This window comes from Alligator mississippiensis, chromosome 6 (assembly GCF_030867095.1).
Source record: "Alligator mississippiensis isolate rAllMis1 chromosome 6, rAllMis1, whole genome shotgun sequence".
Classification (NCBI taxonomy): domain Eukaryota; kingdom Metazoa; phylum Chordata; order Crocodylia; family Alligatoridae; genus Alligator; species Alligator mississippiensis.
Genome location: NC_081829.1, coordinates 4,573,971 through 4,591,489, shown reverse-complemented (window position 1 = coordinate 4,591,489; position 17,519 = coordinate 4,573,971). Strand labels below are relative to the sequence as shown.

At 49.9% G+C, this 17,519-nt stretch overlaps 1 protein-coding gene across 1 annotated transcript; it reads left to right on the top strand.

Moving 5' to 3' along the window:
* The first annotated feature begins 2,524 nt into the window (after positions 1-2,524).
* CAP1 (cyclase associated actin cytoskeleton regulatory protein 1) lies at positions 2,525-17,356 on the top strand. Its single transcript, XM_014605750.3, has 13 exons — positions 2,525-2,610; positions 8,584-8,696; positions 9,195-9,295; positions 9,960-10,037; positions 12,101-12,244; positions 12,345-12,430; positions 13,280-13,385; positions 13,503-13,680; positions 14,376-14,566; positions 14,759-14,882; positions 14,983-15,065; positions 15,519-15,662; positions 15,918-17,356. Exons 2-13 carry the CDS (start codon positions 8,594-8,596, stop codon positions 15,999-16,001), a joined length of 1,422 nt encoding a protein of 473 aa, XP_014461236.1. The 5' UTR covers positions 2,525-2,610; positions 8,584-8,593; the 3' UTR covers positions 16,002-17,356.
* Positions 17,357-17,519: the final 163 nt, after the last annotated feature.

Genomic DNA, 17,519 nt, shown 5'->3' with positions numbered 1-17,519 from the left:
GCCTGACTTTGAGCAAGAAGACCTTAGGAGTGAGGGTGGGAGCTAGGTTGTGTGACTTGACAAGCCCTTGACTTGTTTCTTGACAGAAAGTGCCAGCCCCGCTGGTGAGAAGTGAGAGAGAAACCATCTTTCTCATTAGGAACTAGGCTGAGTCCCACCCCTGAACTCATTTCACACGGCCACTAAATGGAAACAGCATCTGGTCTCTTCTGAGCTGGGCTAGATTAAAATGGGCCTTTTAGCGAAGAACCTCGTTACCAGTCCTCCGAGCCAGCCAAACACAGCTCTTCAAAGGTATCCTGGCCCCTTGCCCTCTTAGGAATCAGGATCTGCGCCCCTGCCCCAACCAGAACGCTTTGCAACGGGCTGGGTTTTTGGTTGTAGCCCTATCGGTCTAAGGACAATATAAAAGAAAACTTTAAACAATGCTATAATTCACCACACTATAAACAGGTGCAACTTTAAAGCATAAAATATGACAAGCTACCCTAACAGGCAGGCCAGGATCTCCAAGTAGATGTGATCTCTTTTATTAGACCAACTGAGTCATTGGGAAAAAGTTCTTGGCAAGCTTTCAGGTGCAATCACCCTTCTTCAGGCATAGGAAGTCTCTGCTGTTCTGAGACTCCAGGGAATGAGAGAAGCTAAAAGGAAAGCAGGACGTCAGTGAGATTGGAAATAGGTAGAAATAAGGAATGGGCTGGCATTTCATGAGGTCTAGTCTGCAATACATCACTAGATGTCAGCATAACCACATCGACGGGATGTGCACGCTATTAATTCCTTGCATTTAATTCCTAGGGACAAAACAAACTGGCCCTGGCCAAGCACAAGAATCCTGGAAGCAGAGAAGAGATGGCTGGTTAAATTTAGGACCTCTGAGGCAGGGCGATGGCTGAATTGCTAGTTTCCACTCTGCTGGGAGGCTGCGGCAGCAGACGTTACCATCTATGGTAACGAAGAGCGGAGGGCAGGAAGTGGTAAAGTCGGCGCACATCGCTGGGTCGGCTCCTTCCCAGCCTGTCAACGTGTCCGAGCGGTGTCCGAAATTCACAGGCTATTTTCTTCTCGCCCAGACCTTAACCCTAGAGAGCAGCTCCACCTCCACTGCCAAAACCACCAGCGCGGCTTGAAGCAGCGGCCAGGAATAGACGGTGCTTAGGGGCAATGTCCAGTCACTTGTAGATGAGAGGGGTTCCCTCCCTAGATTAGGGGCAATTGAGCTGATGGGGAAACAAGCCCCCGCAGTTCTCTACGTGCCCGGCTTTGTGGGGGGCTATTCCTGATGCTCTGGGCAATTTCACTGGCCCTCCCTGCCTCAGTTTCTCCAGCTCTTAAACAGGGATGCCCATACCCCTCCTCCCTTTGCACACTGCCGAGATCCCCGGGGGGGGGCGTTGGTTTGCACGCACGGCTCTTCAGTCAGAAAAATAAAGCACCCTTGCAGGGGGCTCCCTTTGGGAAATCTTTCTAAGTGACACATGCCACGATCTCCCTTGTCACCATGGCACAGTTGCCTCTCGAGGGCAGCGGCTCACAGCCTCTGTTTAGACTCCAGGCCCCTTTCTTGAGACTCCAGAAAACGCCAGCTCTTCCTTTCCACTTCTTTTTTGACGATAGGAAAGTCACACAGAGCAATCCTGCTGCTGCAAAGAACTCGGAAAGCCCGCCGCAGGCCACAATGGCGTGACACGCTGGACAGCTGCTAGCAATCTCTGGGTTTCTTTTGGGTGCAGGGAAAGTTCAGGTGGGAAGGGAGCTCCGGAGGTCACATCTGGTCCAACCCCCCCTCCAAGCAGGACCAGCCCCAGCTGCATCATCCCAGCCAAGGCTTTGTCTAGCCGGGGCTTCAAAACCTCCAAGTGCGGTTTGGAGGGCGCGAGGGTCGCGTGGTACCCCACAGCACCCGCCAAAGGATCTGGCATCACCCCGGTGCAGCTCACAGGGCCTGGCTCCCTGTCGATGCATTGCTTACAACAAGGGCCCTTGTCATCACCCCATCATGGGGGGGCTGGATGTGCCCCCTCCCCTGCCCGGCCAGCCCATCCCTCAGCTGCCTCCAAGGAAAGCTTTCAGGCTGCCGGCTGCGTTGGGTGATGGATGGACCTCAGATTTTTCGGTTCTTTGGGTCAACCTGTATTTCATAGGTTCTTTGGGTAAATGGGATCTCTTTTATTGGACCAATAGTGGGGGGGGGGGACTCAGGCTGCCACATCCGCCCCCCAAAACAGCCTCATCACTAGGAGATGCCCAGAGAGGGCTCCTAAACCCGTGCCCAGGCACACCCAGGCTCCTAAACCCCTGCCCAGGCACACCCTGGGAAACGAGAGCAGAGCACCCCCACCCCCACCCCCATCAGGCCTCCCAGCCTCTGCCCCTTTTTCCCGCCTCTTTGCAAGTTCCCCAAGAGTGGGCGTGTCCTCCCAGCCCCGCCCTCCCCCCGGACCAATCCGAAGCTGCCTCGCTCGGAGGGGGCGTGGCCGCCCCTGCCCCCGCGTCCTTCCGGGGGGCGGGGCCTCGGGGCCGGAAGCGGCGCGAGCCGGGGGGCGGCGCGGGGGTTGCTGGGCGGCTCCGGGCGGAAGCGGAGCGGAGCGGGCTGCGCTGGGCGAGGTGAGCGGCGGCGCCGCGGGGGCCTGTGCCCGGCCCGCCCCGCGAGGAGCCGGGGGGCGGAGGGAGGGGCCCGGAGCATCGCGTGGGCCGGCTCGGGCTGGTGGGGCAGGGCCTGGCCCGCCGCCAGCGCGGGGGAGCGGGGCTCGGCTCCTGGGAGGGGTCGCGGTGCGGTCCCCCCCCCCCCCCCCCCCCCATGTAGTGCTGTGGCTGGTGCCAGGAGGGGGCCGGGCCGCGGGCACCTCGCTCTTCGCCGGCTCGAGGGCGGTCGATCTGCATCTTGTCGGGCTCACAAACCTCCTCGTGCTGGTGACAGCCGCGCCCCCCTCCCCCCGCTGACCTCCTGCCCTCGGGGCGGGCGGGGGGCCGGACTCGATGGCCTCCTGCCCTGATGTCCGTGAAACCCGTGCCCTGCCCCTCCCGCGCCCCGTGTCTCGCAGCCGCGCCGGCCTGTGCCCCGCGGGCGGTTTCTGCTTCCTGTGTGTAGCCGTGCGGGAAGGCGGGTGCGCGGCACTCCCCGCAGGTGTGCGAGGCGACGAACGGGCGTGCTAGAAAGCACACCCGCCTCAAGAAGATTTGGCGTCGCCTGGCTGACCGGGGCTTGGCAGAGGTGACCTGGAGTTCGGCGTCCCGCGTCGCGTGCGTGCCTCGCTCTAGCACGGCAGCGCCGAGACACGTTTCTGTAGCGAGGATCGGACGAGCGTATCGAGGGGTAGCAGAGCTTCGATGTGCCCGTGAGGGGTGGAAGGGACCCTGCAAGGCTCACAGGTGTTAGGGGCCGGAAGGGACCTCGGAAGATCACCGAGCAGGAAGGACGACTGGGGTGAGGTGACCCCAGCAAGGATGACTGTCCAGTCTCCTCTTGAAGATTTCCAGGGTAGGTGACTGCAGTGTCTCTGGAGAGAGCTTCTTCCACCGTCTGGACACCCCGATTGTGAAGAAGTTGAGCCTGAATCGATCTTCCAGGAGTTTGTGGCCATTACTCCTTGTTTTCCCCTGGGTGCCCTGGTGAACAGGTGCTCACCGAGCCCTGGGTGCACTCCCCTCGTGTAGCGGTAGGCTGCGTCTCAGCCTGCTTTTCTTCAGGCTGAAGAGTCCCAGATCCCTCGGCCTGTCCTCGTACGGCTTGCGCAGATCGCCGGGTCCAGCCCCCTGCACCAAGCAGGAAAGACCGCTGGGGCCAGGTGATCCCAGCGAGGTGACCGGCCAGTTTCCTCTTAAAGATCTCCAGGGTCGGTGATTGCACCACCTCTGGAGGGAGCTTATTCCTCAGACTGGACACCCCAACTGTGAAGTTTTTCCTGTTCCTTTTCTCTTACTTGCTGTACTTCTGTTTTCTTGCCTTTTGCATTTTTGACAGGGAGATTGACAAGATCATCTGGGCTTTTCAGATCAAAGTACATCCGCTCACCGTGGCTTCCCCTTCCTGGTCCACCGTCGTATAAAACAGGGGCAGAGGCTTTTCGTGTGCAAAGCATGGCAGCAGGCTGGGAGTTGCCAACATGGAGGTGAAAGATGCATAACAGAGATGGACTGCAGACAGTTAGCCTTAGAAAAGCGCTTTGTCCTGTCCTAACAAAAGCTCTAACATGGTTTTGTCCCCTCAGAATGGATCTTTATCTCGAGGATTCTGGATTACCTCTGAGCTTCCAAGAAACCTTTTGTGTCTGTGGTTTATCAGCTTCGGTCAAAGCAATCTCTCTCTAAGCTAGCATATTTGAAACCCTTTGGTGTCTCTTCCTTGGTTCCCGATTTCTGACACATGGCTTAGTACAGTATTCAACTAGCTTAAATTTTAAATGCCAGATCATTTGTGCGATAAACGTAAGCCATTAAAGAATGGTGTTTCTGTGCTAGACCAATCATCCGGACAGAGGAAAAAGTAGCAAGGTAGGAGAAGTACAAATATTGCATTTCAGGGACAAGGAGTACTTACGGGTCACTCCACTCTGCTAGAACAGCTTTGTTGTATTAATCTTATCTGGCAGTTTGTCAGGCAGAATTTCTGTTGACTTCGGTGGAAGTTGTTGTGCAGGAGTGCTGAATTAGGGCCCTGATTAGAGGTTGATTTTCCTTTATATCCACCAAATATCATTTGGGGATAGCCTCTCTTTGCTTTAGACAGCTATGTGGATCTCTGATATTCGGCCTCAATATCTTCACTTCTGGACCAATGCCTGAAAGTATTCTTAGAGTCAAGACAACAGAGCTTTGCATCTTGGCAGCTGTCAGCTCTGGAAATAAGTGGATTGGATTCATTGCTAGCTCTGGCGACAGCTCAGATACATTGGATTCTAAATTCAGTCATTCTGATTACCACCTTCCTCTCCTACTTCAAGTAAGACCTGTCTTGATCAGACCAAAGTGCTACTTAAAAACCAAGTCTTAAAGCTTGTGGAAGCTATAAATGTTTGGAAACTATGAAACACCTACTCTGAGATCAGTTCCCAGTGTCATCTTAAAAATAAGGTAGTGTATTTTCATAACACCATTGCCCCACCACTGTTGCAATGGAAATGTCAACAGGAGATTCAGCTTCTCTTATTTTGGAAACACAGAATCTATGCCGAGGGGAAGAGGGCACATCTCACTAGAGAAGTTGTAAAACTGACCTTCCTTTCTCTTGAACAGTGACTAAATGAGAGGACTGCAGCATTAAAGTTTATTATTTTGATTTGCCAAGCTAGCTATCGCTACATCTTGCACAAATGCAGTGGGGACATGTTAATCCTTCCAGCGATTATCCTGTAGTGTCACTCCCTGATGCCCCCCAAAATGCAAAATGCCCTTGTCTAAGCTGTTGTGCAGGATTAAGTACCTTGGATTAATTTGGGGGGTGTTGATTGTAGCCGTGTTGGTCTAAAGACATAGACAGGCAAGGTTCTTTGGATAAATGTGATATTTTTTATTAGATTAATCTTGTATTGGATTAATTTAGCGCACATACCTCTTAATTCTGATTCTTGTTTTGATCCGTGCATAAGGCCAATTGGTAGTTGCAGTTGGAAGGCCTGTTAGTGGTTAATTAGACCTAGTGAATGGGTTAACCAAAATATGCTCTCAAATTCTCTGCAGAGGTGAGTTGGTCTCTTGCCCGGAGTAAAATGCATGAATGCCAGTGTCCATTCTTGGCTTAGCAGAGCTGAAACTGGATGTAGTTGGTCCTGGGAGATGTGGTTTGTAATCATCAACAGGGAAAAAAAATAAAAGCTCCTGTAAAAACAAAGCCTCCATGTAACTCTGGTTATAACCCGAAAAATGGAGCCTGTTCTAATCCTCTCCTAGTTGTCTGAAGGGCTAGTTTGTGATCTTTGACATATGACTACGCTATAGAAAGGGTTTGAATTATGCAGTGTACCGGGACTCCTAAATGATCTCTCTGTCTGAGTTTACAGTTCTGTGCCACACACAGATAACTGAGGATTCAGTCCCTGTATTCCCTTGTGTCAAAAGACCTGCAGAAATCCAAGTTAATCTGTAAATCTCAGACTCTTTGTTACACTTTGCTTCTGCATTTTGTGTTAGACGGCTCTAATCAGGCAATATCATGGCATGTTTCTTGCTAAGCATGAGTCGTTCTGGATTGTATGTTCTACCGTGATCAACATAAGGAAGCTTTTTCTCCATATAAGGAGATATCTTTATATTATATACAGACTCTGCATCTATAAATGGCACCGAGGGGTACCTCTGCAGGGTTGAAGACTAGCAAGAAGTGAATAGTAAGGGGCAACTTAAGTGTATCAGTCTCATCATTTGCAATTAAGTCCCTTAATACGTTGGCAGCAAAGTTGGAGCGATTTCCTTGCAAATTGTGTCCTAACACTGAAGGGTACCCAGTCTGTCAAACAGAAGATAAAATTAATTTGCCATCTGTTAGGTGGTGCTGGGCTTATAGAACTGTCCTCAGATGCCATGCTTTGAAGACTGCTTTTGGCATAAGCTGCAAAGTGTGAGCGTGGGGGAAATGATGCATCGGTAGGATTGAGGGAATTCACCTGGAGTTTGGGAGATTTGGGGTAACTTCCCTTTGGTCTCAGCAGCACACTGTGTTGTGTGCTTTGCTCTGTCCAAGCTTGCCACAGTCTGTTTTATTATTCCAAGTAGCTCAGCTGGAGAGCAGCTTCCTTTCTTGCTGGTTGTAATCCCTGTCTAAAATGCAGTTGAAGACTTGGGGTAATGGGACTGACCAGATTAGAGCCCCATATGGAGTGCAGGAGGGATCAGTATTGCAGAATAGCAGCTTTGCCTGCTTGCTGTGATCTTTTTGGGAGGCACGTGTGCCTTTTCGCAGTGAGTTTATCTGCTCCAGAAACAGAAGCACCCATGGGGAAAAGCATTCCCCTGAGGGGTGGAGACTGGGAAGAGCCAAAGCTGCGATTAGGCAGCCTCTCTGTTCTACAAACACCCTTTTGTCTGGAGCCTCCTGCCAAGGAAGAGCATTGGGATTCTGTGACTTGGAGGCAAGTTGGTGCTTGGTGGAGGTTGTAAGATCAGCCTCACACATGCTAACCTGACTCTTGAAACGTTTGAGTAGTCGCTGCTGATCACCTTTCTATAAAGTGAGTTAGAGGAGACACGACGGTAGCAAGGAGGAAGCAGCTCTCTTCCTCTCTGAAGTTGGGTAAACAGCCTGGGATGGAACATTGCATCAGACACCCTGCCCCCACTTCTCCTGTTCCTGAGTCTCCGTGCAAGCAGAAGGATGGAAAAATGACCTTGTTTGTCCTGTGACATCAGTGTTCCTTGTGACTAACTAATGTTGGATCTGGCTCTTGGCCTCCAGAGACCAAGGAAAATGCAAACTTTATGGCAGAACACAATAGGCTTACACGCACAAGCGAACCAAATCCAAGTTTAACTCTCAGGGAAGAATTAATCCCAGCTATGCAAGCAGAGTCAAATACCTGGTGTTTTACCCCTTGGGTAGGTAAGGGCGGTGACTGAAGGTCGACTGCTTGCTGGCAGGGTTCGGAGGCCTGAAGGCTGTTTGCAATAAAAGGAAGTCATGTACTCAGGCTGCAGTCATGATTCATGCTACAAAATGCCTTAATGTAAAGCGATAAGATGAGTATGTGGCTGGCTTGGTTCTGACCCCTCCCTGCACTCCCTTCCCCTTCGTGTTTAGAGGGTGAATTCTAAAGCTCCCCAGGGCCAAGTCTGCTGGGCAGGAAAACTTTATTATACTCAAGCTTCTCACTTGGAGAAGACTTAAATGACTCATGTGCCCAGCTTTGTGTAGCTGGCTTAGAAACACAAGCGTGTAGACGGAAAGTACGAACAGGGGCGACATTGTCTCCGCAGCAGCTCCACATTCTTCTCTTGCGCAGCTGCTTGTCTTGGCACGTGCCAGCATATCTCGAGTGAGCATGCTAATTCTGTGGGCCGAGGCATTGCAGAAGGCAGGGCATTTTCCGTGGGGTGGTGGAACACAGGGGTCAGTGTGGGCATCTCAGTTGTGGCAAATTTGATTCCCAAGATGCATCAAATCTTAACTAGAGTGAATTGTTCCTATGAAGCAATCACAGGAGTCAGAAAAGAGCCCTCCCACTCACAGATTTGTACACAATGGCTACAGGCATAATTAGAGCTTGGATCAAGCCCTCTTTTAAATGAAATTCCATGCACGGTTTTCTGTGGTATTTAAGCACCTCTGCAGAGTATCTGGAAACTCTCCACGTCCATGTAACATGGATATGTTGCATATTACTATGCAGTAAATGCTTCCTGGTCATTATGGATTGGCTGAGGGGTTCCTCTCTGGTGGGTTCTGACAGGTAGTCTAACCACACAGGGTCTGAATAATAGGTTATCTTGCTGCACAATCTAATGTGTTTAAACTGGCTAACATAAGCCTAGAATTAGATTCATCATTTCATTAGGTCAAGATTGAACTTCTGCTAAGCCTATCTTCAGAATATTTAGCGCACAGAGCTCATTACGAGTCTGAGATGCTATAATAAGTTGTCTCTGCAGATCGTGAACCATGGCAGACATGCAGAGCCTGGTCGAACGGTTGGAGAAGGCTGTGGTGCGGCTAGAAGGCATGTCCCGAGGCCCGGGCACGTGTGAAGATGGCTCTCCCAAAGGTACGGCCCTGGTTGACAAACCCCCTGAGCTGTTTCATGTTAAGTTATGAAAATCCTCTACTAGAAGCTTTGCATAACTGAGACTGGTGGTGCCATTCCAAGAGGCAGGTGCTTATACACAGCACTGGGTTGCATGCTCTCTGTGTCTGACTAGGCATACTAGGAGGGGAAGTGAGTTCCACAGCAGATATCGCATGTACAGGGAGGCCTGTGGTTACTGTTAAGACCAGAACTTCCTGTGAGTGTTATACTTCCCTTGTCTCTTTGGAGCCACGCTGCTGCTGCTGCTTAAGCATTTAGACCAGTGTCCAGCAATATACTTGAAGATCGGTCGTATCAGATGCTCTGACCCCCATCATCCTGATCACTAAAGGTCTCCTTGAGAAATTTCACTGTAAGGAAGGGGGTGGTATGCACTGAAAATGTGGCTCATGGATGCTTCCGTGCTGTGAATCCATCTGCTGCTACTTAACTCCTGCGCTCTGGCCTTTCCTGTAGGAGTAGCACAGTACGTACAAGCTTTCGACTCCCTTCTGGCTGGTCCAGTAGCTGAATATATGAAGATCAGCAAAGAAATTGGTGGTGATGTACAGCAACATGTAAGACTCAGGCTTCTTATCCCATGTTGTAAATGTATGGCTGATTGCTAATTCAGACCTCTGAGGGCCACCCAAGAGTTCACTGAGCTCTGCGTTCCTTCAGCATAGTCACCTGGAGAGCAGGCAGTCTTTGTGGCTTCAGTAGAGGTCTGGGCCCTGGGGAGACCTTCATCTTTCTCTGTGGTTTCTCTCCCTCTAAGTGGGGATAATGCTTCCCAGCTTTATTGCTGTTAAATATCTGTGTTGGCCCTTCGGACCGGCAGATGAGAAATGGGCAGGTGTCTCCAAGATAGCTGTGCTGTATAAATAACAGACCAGACCGAATGGACCAGAATTGCCTTTTTTCCACAACTGAAACAAAACTAGAGCAGCCAGAAAAGATGAACTGGTCCCTATAGCTGTCCTCTGCACTCTGCATATCATTACCTTGAGCTCTGTATCTGAGCACTTTGATTGATTAATGGATTTGTCCTTGTACCTCTCCTGTGAGGTAGGGATCGTCTATCCCCATTGTACCGATGGGGCTGAGGCAAAGGACTCTAAGGTTACGCTGGGTGGTGAACATGGGAACTGAATCTGTCTCCCAGATTCCAGCTAGTATTTTTATCCCTGGCCCTTCCTCTATCCATGCAACAGTATTACCACTTTCTCACTTCCTTTTCAGGCTGAGATGGTTCACAAGGGCTTGACGACAGAGAGATCTCTCCTGGTGATAGCATCTCAGTGCCAGCAGCCATCAGAGGTAAGACTGAACAATGCTAGCAGGGATCCCTTGGAGGCATATGTGTGTAGGGAAGGGGTCTTGGCTGATTTTGGGGACAAGTGCAGAAGTAGAGGATGTTGTGATAACTGGGAAAAGTTGAGTTTTTTTTACAGCAGTGCCCTGAATTTACTGTAATCACTATGCTCATGATACAGCCAGACTGTTCCTTCTCATGTGGGACAGTTTCAAGTCACCCGTGTTTCATTGGCATCAGCCCTGGATAGCCCCTGTTCACTAAGCTGTGGGATACAGAACAGAATTTGCCTGAGCTGGAAACAGCATCAGGCATTGAGTAGATGATTCTTAGCATTACAGGGTGCTCACATCTTCACAAGTTCCTCACAGTGATTCTTACCTGTGGGGGTGAGCATCTGACTAGATTCTGTGATGCCTAGGCTCATCAGATCGGTTGTCATTTCATAAGCAGACCAACACTTGTCCCAGATCTGCAGGAAAGGGACAGGAAGAGAAGCTGGCTTTCTTCTTCTGACACTTTCACTTCCCCAGTGATGCAATATCCACCTCTAACACTTCATTATAATAGCTCTCACATGGCAGCTGCCAATGCTGCAAGACGTCAGTATTCCCACATTGCTTTCCTCTTTGCTCCAAAACATAGTGTCCCAGCTCAGCGTTGGAGGTTTTTCATCCTAAACCAGACTTCCCAGGATTGAGGCATTCTGGATAGTCTGTTGGGCCAAGAACCCTCCTACAAATCCAACTGATTCATTATTGAAATAGTTTGTTGGAAGTGGATTGCTCATAGCTTTTTGCTCCATGGTAGCTCTTTTTAAAGGCTTTGGCTCAATCAATTCAGGTTTAATGCATCAAATATGCAAATCCCCAAGCTTCATTTACTCAAGTGTTTGCCCTGCTGATACCTGGCCATGGATTTAGATCAGAGTTTCCCAAACTGCAGCCCAGAGCACTAGCTGGTGGTCTCGGGGAACAACCTTCCCTTTTTTCTTTCTAGAACAGAGCAGGTTTAGAAGGGATAACAAAACAGGGCAAAGTTAGACTCTTTGGAAAGGTGCAGTGCTCTTTTCTGCTTATTTCCCTACTATTGCTTCCCTTGTATGCTGCTACCAGAGGTGGTCATGTGGTCGCAGACAGCAAGGAGGGAGCCAAGACATCTGCTTTAGGGTTGAAGATATAGGATATAGGGCCTTGTTATAGGACAGGCCAATCAAATGGCATAGGAAAGCTCCTGCTGAGTGTCTGTGTCCTAACCTCTGGGTACATGCCCTGGAGCCTCACAAAGGAGGCTTTGTGAGATGTTTGTACACCTCAGTATTAATGGCTGGAGTTGAATTTTCAGAAGTAACTTTTAGTAGAGCCATCTCTTACCCTCCCATTGACTCACTTCATCCAGTTTACATATTGTAGAGACTCAGGTTGAACATGCAGAAAGGTAGCTGATAATATCAAGCCATTACTTTGTTGTCTAAAGAGGAAGTGTGCTCAGCATGTTACAAAGGAAGTCAGTGACTTGGAAATCATCTGAGAACTACAAAAGCTTTGAAAGGATGTTTCTGCCTCTTGCTACTTGGCTAAGGCCCCTGTGATACGTTACACACATTATGCAAGTAACTGGTTAATTGCTCAATCAGTTTAGACTGGCCACACATGCAAAGTAACTATCACACCATATGAATGTCCATCTAGCTATAAAAAGAGCTAGCCAGCTATGAAGATAGTGCTTGAAAGTGTGCAACAACTTTATAGCTGGTATCTATCCAGCTTCAATTTGAACATGTGGCAGGACCCTAAGACTTATCTCCAAGGGCTTCTTGGGTTCGTGTCACACTGCCAGTCTAACTCCACACTGTGATTTCAGTGCATTGGCTTGCTTCTCCAGCAGCCTAATTGAAGCAGAGAGAAAACCTCAACTTGCATATCAGTTTTGCAAAGGCACTGGCTAGCTGGAACCCCTTGAGGGGATGAGCACCTTCTCAAACAAATTCTAAGTGCAAGGATGCAGTGCCCCTCTGAAAAGATGCAGACAATCTGACTCGGATGCCACCTGTCCTTCTGTTTTGCAGAGTAACCTCGCAACGCTCATGAAACCCATTTCAGACCAAATCCAAGTGGTGCAGAACTTCAGGGAGAAGAATCGTGGCAGCAAACTCTTCAACCAACTATCAGCTGTCAGTGAGAGCATCCCAGCCCTAGGCTGGGTGGCCATGGTAAGACCAGGAGCAAGTAGTGAGCTCCTTGGCATGGGAGGGAAAGCAAAGATGAGTGTTGCAAAAACCCCTGGGCTCTAATGCATTCTCTCTTCTCTAGGCCCCAAAGCCTGGCCCCTACGTGAAGGAAATGACTGACGCTGCCATGTTTTACACCAACCGGGTCCTCAAGGAGTACAAAGATGTGTAGGTTCAGCTTTACGCTACATGGTGGGAGGGCTGCAGACCGCCGAGTACTGAGATCAGGAGTTAGACCTCCCCCCTTGGGTGCATGTGGAGCTTCCAACACGTCACAAAGGGTTAAAAGAATAAAGCTTCTCAGTTTCTGGGGTCAGCCTCTATGTTGTGGTACAGCATTGCACCTGGCTAGTCACGCTTCATCTGGGAGAACCTTGTCTGCCTCAGCCAAGGCCCTTCCAGTTAAATTGTGAGCACCCCTCAGTCAGTCTCCAGAATGTGGAGGTCTAGCGGCTGTGAGCTGAGCCACAACTAAAGGTGACTCCCTTCCATGCGTCTCTCAGAGCCTGGCCCACAAAACTTAGAACCACTCCTCTAACTGGGAAGGCTGTATTTATTATGCCTCGGCTCCTTCTGTGGCATGGTCACCACACTTAGATCTGTGCCCTTGGTAGATCAGTGGAAGCTGATGTGTTTCCCCTAGGCAAAAAGACCTTCTCCTAGGTAGCTTAAATCAAGCCCCTAGCTATTGTAATAAATGCAGGTCTGGTTGGTTTTGCGTGATGTCTACCTGTGACAAACTGCGGAGGGCTGGGATCCAAGACTCAGCCCTGCATAAAAGAGGTTTTAAATCTTTCCTCGTACGGTACAAACTGCCCCCACCCTCCAGCTGTCTTGCCAACAGGCCAGGGCCGAGGGCATGGTGTCTGGCACTTTGCTCTCAGCATTGGTGTCACTACAGAGTCTGAATGGTCTCCTGCAAAGCAGAGGACAGAGAAATGCAAGCATCCAGTTCTGGCGACATGGCTTCCCTCTCTCTCCTACACTACTCAGCTCCTGATGATTTTGTTCCCTTAGAGATAAGAAGCAGGTGGACTGGGTCAAAGCTTATTTGAGTATCTGGGCGGAGCTGCAGGTTTATATCAAAGAATATCACACCACCGGACTGGCCTGGAGCAAAACGGTGAGCACTGATTAGGTTGGCCATCGGCGCTTCCTACCCTGCAGGGCTGGCGGGGTGTGACGGGCACCAGGTGATGAGCACCCAAGCTTCAAACATCCTCTCTGGCACTTCTTACAGGGTCCTACAGCCACACAAGTGGCTGGCATGCCTCCTGCTCCCCCTGCTGGCGCTGCCCCTCCTCCACCGGGCCCCCCACCCCCTCCTGCTCCCATCTCCACAAACTCCAGTGCTGATGACTCCGCCTCCCGTTCAGCTCTGTTTGCCCAGATTAACCAGGGAGAAGGCATTACCTCTGGTAAGTACGTTGGGCAAAGGAAGGGGTGAGGACATGGCTGACATTAAATCTGTGCAGAATCATGGTGGGGGGGGTGTCAAGAAGCCGTTCTTTGCTCTTTTTGGCCTTGAGTAAGTGGCTTAAGTTCCCTTTTCTGTTTGTGCCATCTGTAGGGCACTGTTTTAATTGAAAAATGAACTGTTGGGGGGATGGTAGAGGGGTTTGGCATCAGTGCATTGTGTGCTGGGCTTCCTTAATTGCTCCTTTGGTACTTGCAGACCCACGTGGGGAATTTTCCATGTGAAAATTGGCACGTGGCTCAGCAGTCGTGCATACAGTTACCCAGCCTGTACTTAGAAATGTGCCTGAAACAAAGGTCATCGATTTGGCTCCTGTCTTGCATTTCTTCCCCATGGAGAACAGAAGGGCTGTGGAATTCTAGGCCAAGTTGCAAACACGACTTGGCGCTGAATCTCACTGCAGTAAATACCACAAGATTGTTCCTTTCCTCTTATCTCCAGCTCCCTTTCTTTATTGCTCCCTTTTGTATTTGGGCTGTACTTGGACTATAAGCTCTTAGGGCAGGGACCTTGTTCTCTGTCTGCAAAGTGCTCACATTACTATCACAATAGTGCCCAGACTACTTGTACTTATTACACAGGGAACGTATATAACTTGAATCATTTGAGATCGGAACTGGGTGGCTTCTCTTCTAGGCTTGAAACACGTTTCAGATAATATGAAGACCCACAAGAATCCAGCATTGAAGACTCAAGGTGGTTCCATGCGAACAGGCCCCAAACCATTCATGGCTCCCAAACCAGTCTGTGCTGCTAACCCATCCCAAAAAATAGCTCCAAGAAAGGAACCACCAGTGCTAGAGCTGGAGGGCAAGAAGTGGAGAGTGGTGAGTGTCCAGGTGGCAGAGGCTGGTGGTGGATGGGAACTGAGCAGAGGAGCAGGTCCCCAGACAGTTCTCCTCTAAGAGAACTAGGTGTTGGGGATTCTCTAGCAGGGCTTCGTTCATGTAGTGCTGCCAGAGATCCTCAAGTGTCTCATTAGTGAAATCCTAATGAATAGTGTTTCCTCTCCTTTTCAGGAAAACCAGGACAATGCCTCCAACCTGGTGATTAGTGACACAGAGCTGAAGCAAGTAGCATATATTTACAAGTGTGTGAACAGTACAGTCTATATCAAAGGCAAGATCAACTCTATCACAGTGGGTAAGTGCAGGGAGCCTGGTGAACCAGGTTTGTTGTTTCAGGACTGAGTCTGGAGTCAGGGTGCCTCATTCTGTAAGCCTCCTTGCCTTTCTGGTTGCAGATAACTGTAAGAAACTAGGTTTGGTGTTTGACGACGTGGTGGGCATCGTCGAGATCATCAACAGCAGGGATATCAAAGTGCAGGTGAGTGTGCTCAGCCCTGACGCTTGTGTGCAGAGTTGTTCTGCGCCATGCAGCGTGTGTATGGAGCTGCAGCCCTGTCTCTATGGTAGCATCTGGCTGTGGCCATTGAAGCCTCTGGAAGAGGCTCACTGATGCTTTTCCATGTGGTGCCCATCAGCTAGCATTACCAGGCTGTTCAAAGAGGGTTTCAGCAGGGAAAGCAGTCTTAGGCTGAGCCTCCATCCCAGAAGGATAGTCCACCTTAACACAAACTGTGTTAGAGCAAGGGGCTGGAATAGTTAGAGCAAGGGGCTGGAAATAAGATTCTATGCTGTCACTCCAGCCTCTGTATCCAGTTTGTTCACTCAAGCTCACTTTCAGTAGTTCTCAATCCCCAGGAGAACAGTAATTCCACTGGTTCCCCAGTGCAAGCAACCCTAACTCCCCCCTCCCCTTGCCTCATCTCATCCACAGGTAATGGGTAAAGTGCCAACAATTTCCATCAACAAGACAGATGGTTGCCATGTTTATCTGAGCAAGAGCTCCCTAAAGTGCGAGATTGTCAGTGCCAAGTCCTCAGAGATGAACATCCTCGTCCCCACGGAGGAGGGTGACTTCGTAAGTAAAGTACTCTGCCTTCCTGAAAGGAATGGGGAAAGCCTCAAGGAGTTGAGTGAAGAGGGGAGGGAGGATTGGGTAAAGGGAGGCTGTGAATAACGTGCTGGGGCTGTTACTTCTATGACATTTTTTTGTGTCTTGTTGAGCTGGAAGATGAAAATTTAAGCATGAGATCCCAGGGGACAGCAAGTCTCTGGCCCTGTTCATGAAAAGCCAGGCTTGTATCACAGATTGCTTTTCCTTTTTCCCCTCCAGAACGAATTCCCTGTCCCCGAGCAGTTCAAGACTGTGTGGAATGGGCAGAAGTTGGTGACCACTGTGACAGAAATTGCTGGCTAAGCAGAACAACCTCGGGGCTCCTGCCCTGCCCTGGCCCTGCTGTGGGACAAATCTGCTTTCAGACTATTCTCTTAGATTTCCTGTACCTTTCTGCTCTCAAACTGCTTCTCTGTCCTCTACCTGAGAGACACGGCTACCTGCCTTCACTGAAATACCTCAGGCTGGGATTTGGTGTAGGGTGGCAGGTCGATTGATCGTCCACATCTATCAGCGGGAAGGTGCATTTTTTTTTTCCTCCTCCCACCCCACCTCCCCTTCCCCCTTGTCGGATCTAACCACATCAGTTAATCATGTCTGCCTTCTGGTGACTGTCAGAGCCAGTATTGGTGGTTGGCTTTCAGATTGTTGTTGGGGTTTTTTGTATTAACTTCAAGCAAATTGTTAGTGTGAGAGGAGTGTTGTCCCTTTAAGTTAATAAGGGTGTCCGTGTTGGGGAGCCAGAGGCCCCAGCTGGACAAGCTGATTTGGCTGATATTTCAGGAAAGTGCTGGGAGCTGCTACTAACTCCAGCTGTGTGTACTAATCAGTCAGGGGCATTAGGATGCAGGAGTAGGCATGTTGCCAGACCAAAGGCTGAGGACTGGGGCACGTAGCATTCCACCTCGAGTTTCCCCTTCAGCAGTCTTACTTGCTCAGCGTAATTATGTTTGTGCCAAGACCCGAGGCTTTACAGTAACAGGTGCCACGGGAAACCTGCAGTGGAATACACCAGCCCTTTACAGCCTGGCTGGTGGTTAGAAGCTGAGTGCTCCCTTCCATAAGCCTTCCTTTAAAGGGAATCTTTACCCAAAAGGGTCCCTTCTAAGCAGCTGAACTCAAGTTCAGTCTTCCAGGACAGTTCTTCTGAACCTGTCTCCTTCCTAGTGAGGAATATTTCTTTATTCATTCCAGTTCAGTATTTAAGTATTGTAGACACCTGAGTTGGACCAAGTTGGTTCCATCATTCCATCGCTGTACATGCAGTTACTGTAGAATGGAACTGTCCTGCCTCTCCCCTTCCTGCTGCTTGGCTCTTTACTTTGCTGGAAGCTTGCAGCCTCTGTCCTGAGGCCCTGGGACGGCTCTAAGATGCAGTACAGTACTGCCCCCTCAAGGGAGCTGTGCATGCTTGACTTTCGTGTTTCCAATGCCACAGGTGGCACACGCAGCTCTCACTGCATTTCCTCTGCCCCAGGGTTTGGTTTTATTTTTTTTCCCCCATTCTGGGATGAAACTTAACAAAGATATGCAATTTTTTTTTATGATTTTGAGACTGTCCTGTGACTTGTACTCGTCTTCTCCTGAGGCTTGTGGAAAAACCTTTTCTTATGTACTTAAAATTATACAGAAAATAGAATAAAGTTAATGCCAACTTGCTCACGACTGTGGCTCCGATATGTTGGACAGAGGGCAAAACAGCTCTTTGTGGCTGAGGTGGCCTAGCTCCACACGCTGAGCTCTGCACTTAACTGCACAGAAAAGCAGACTTTCCCCTTCGCATCCACACTAACACCCCCCCCCCCCCAAACAGACTCATCT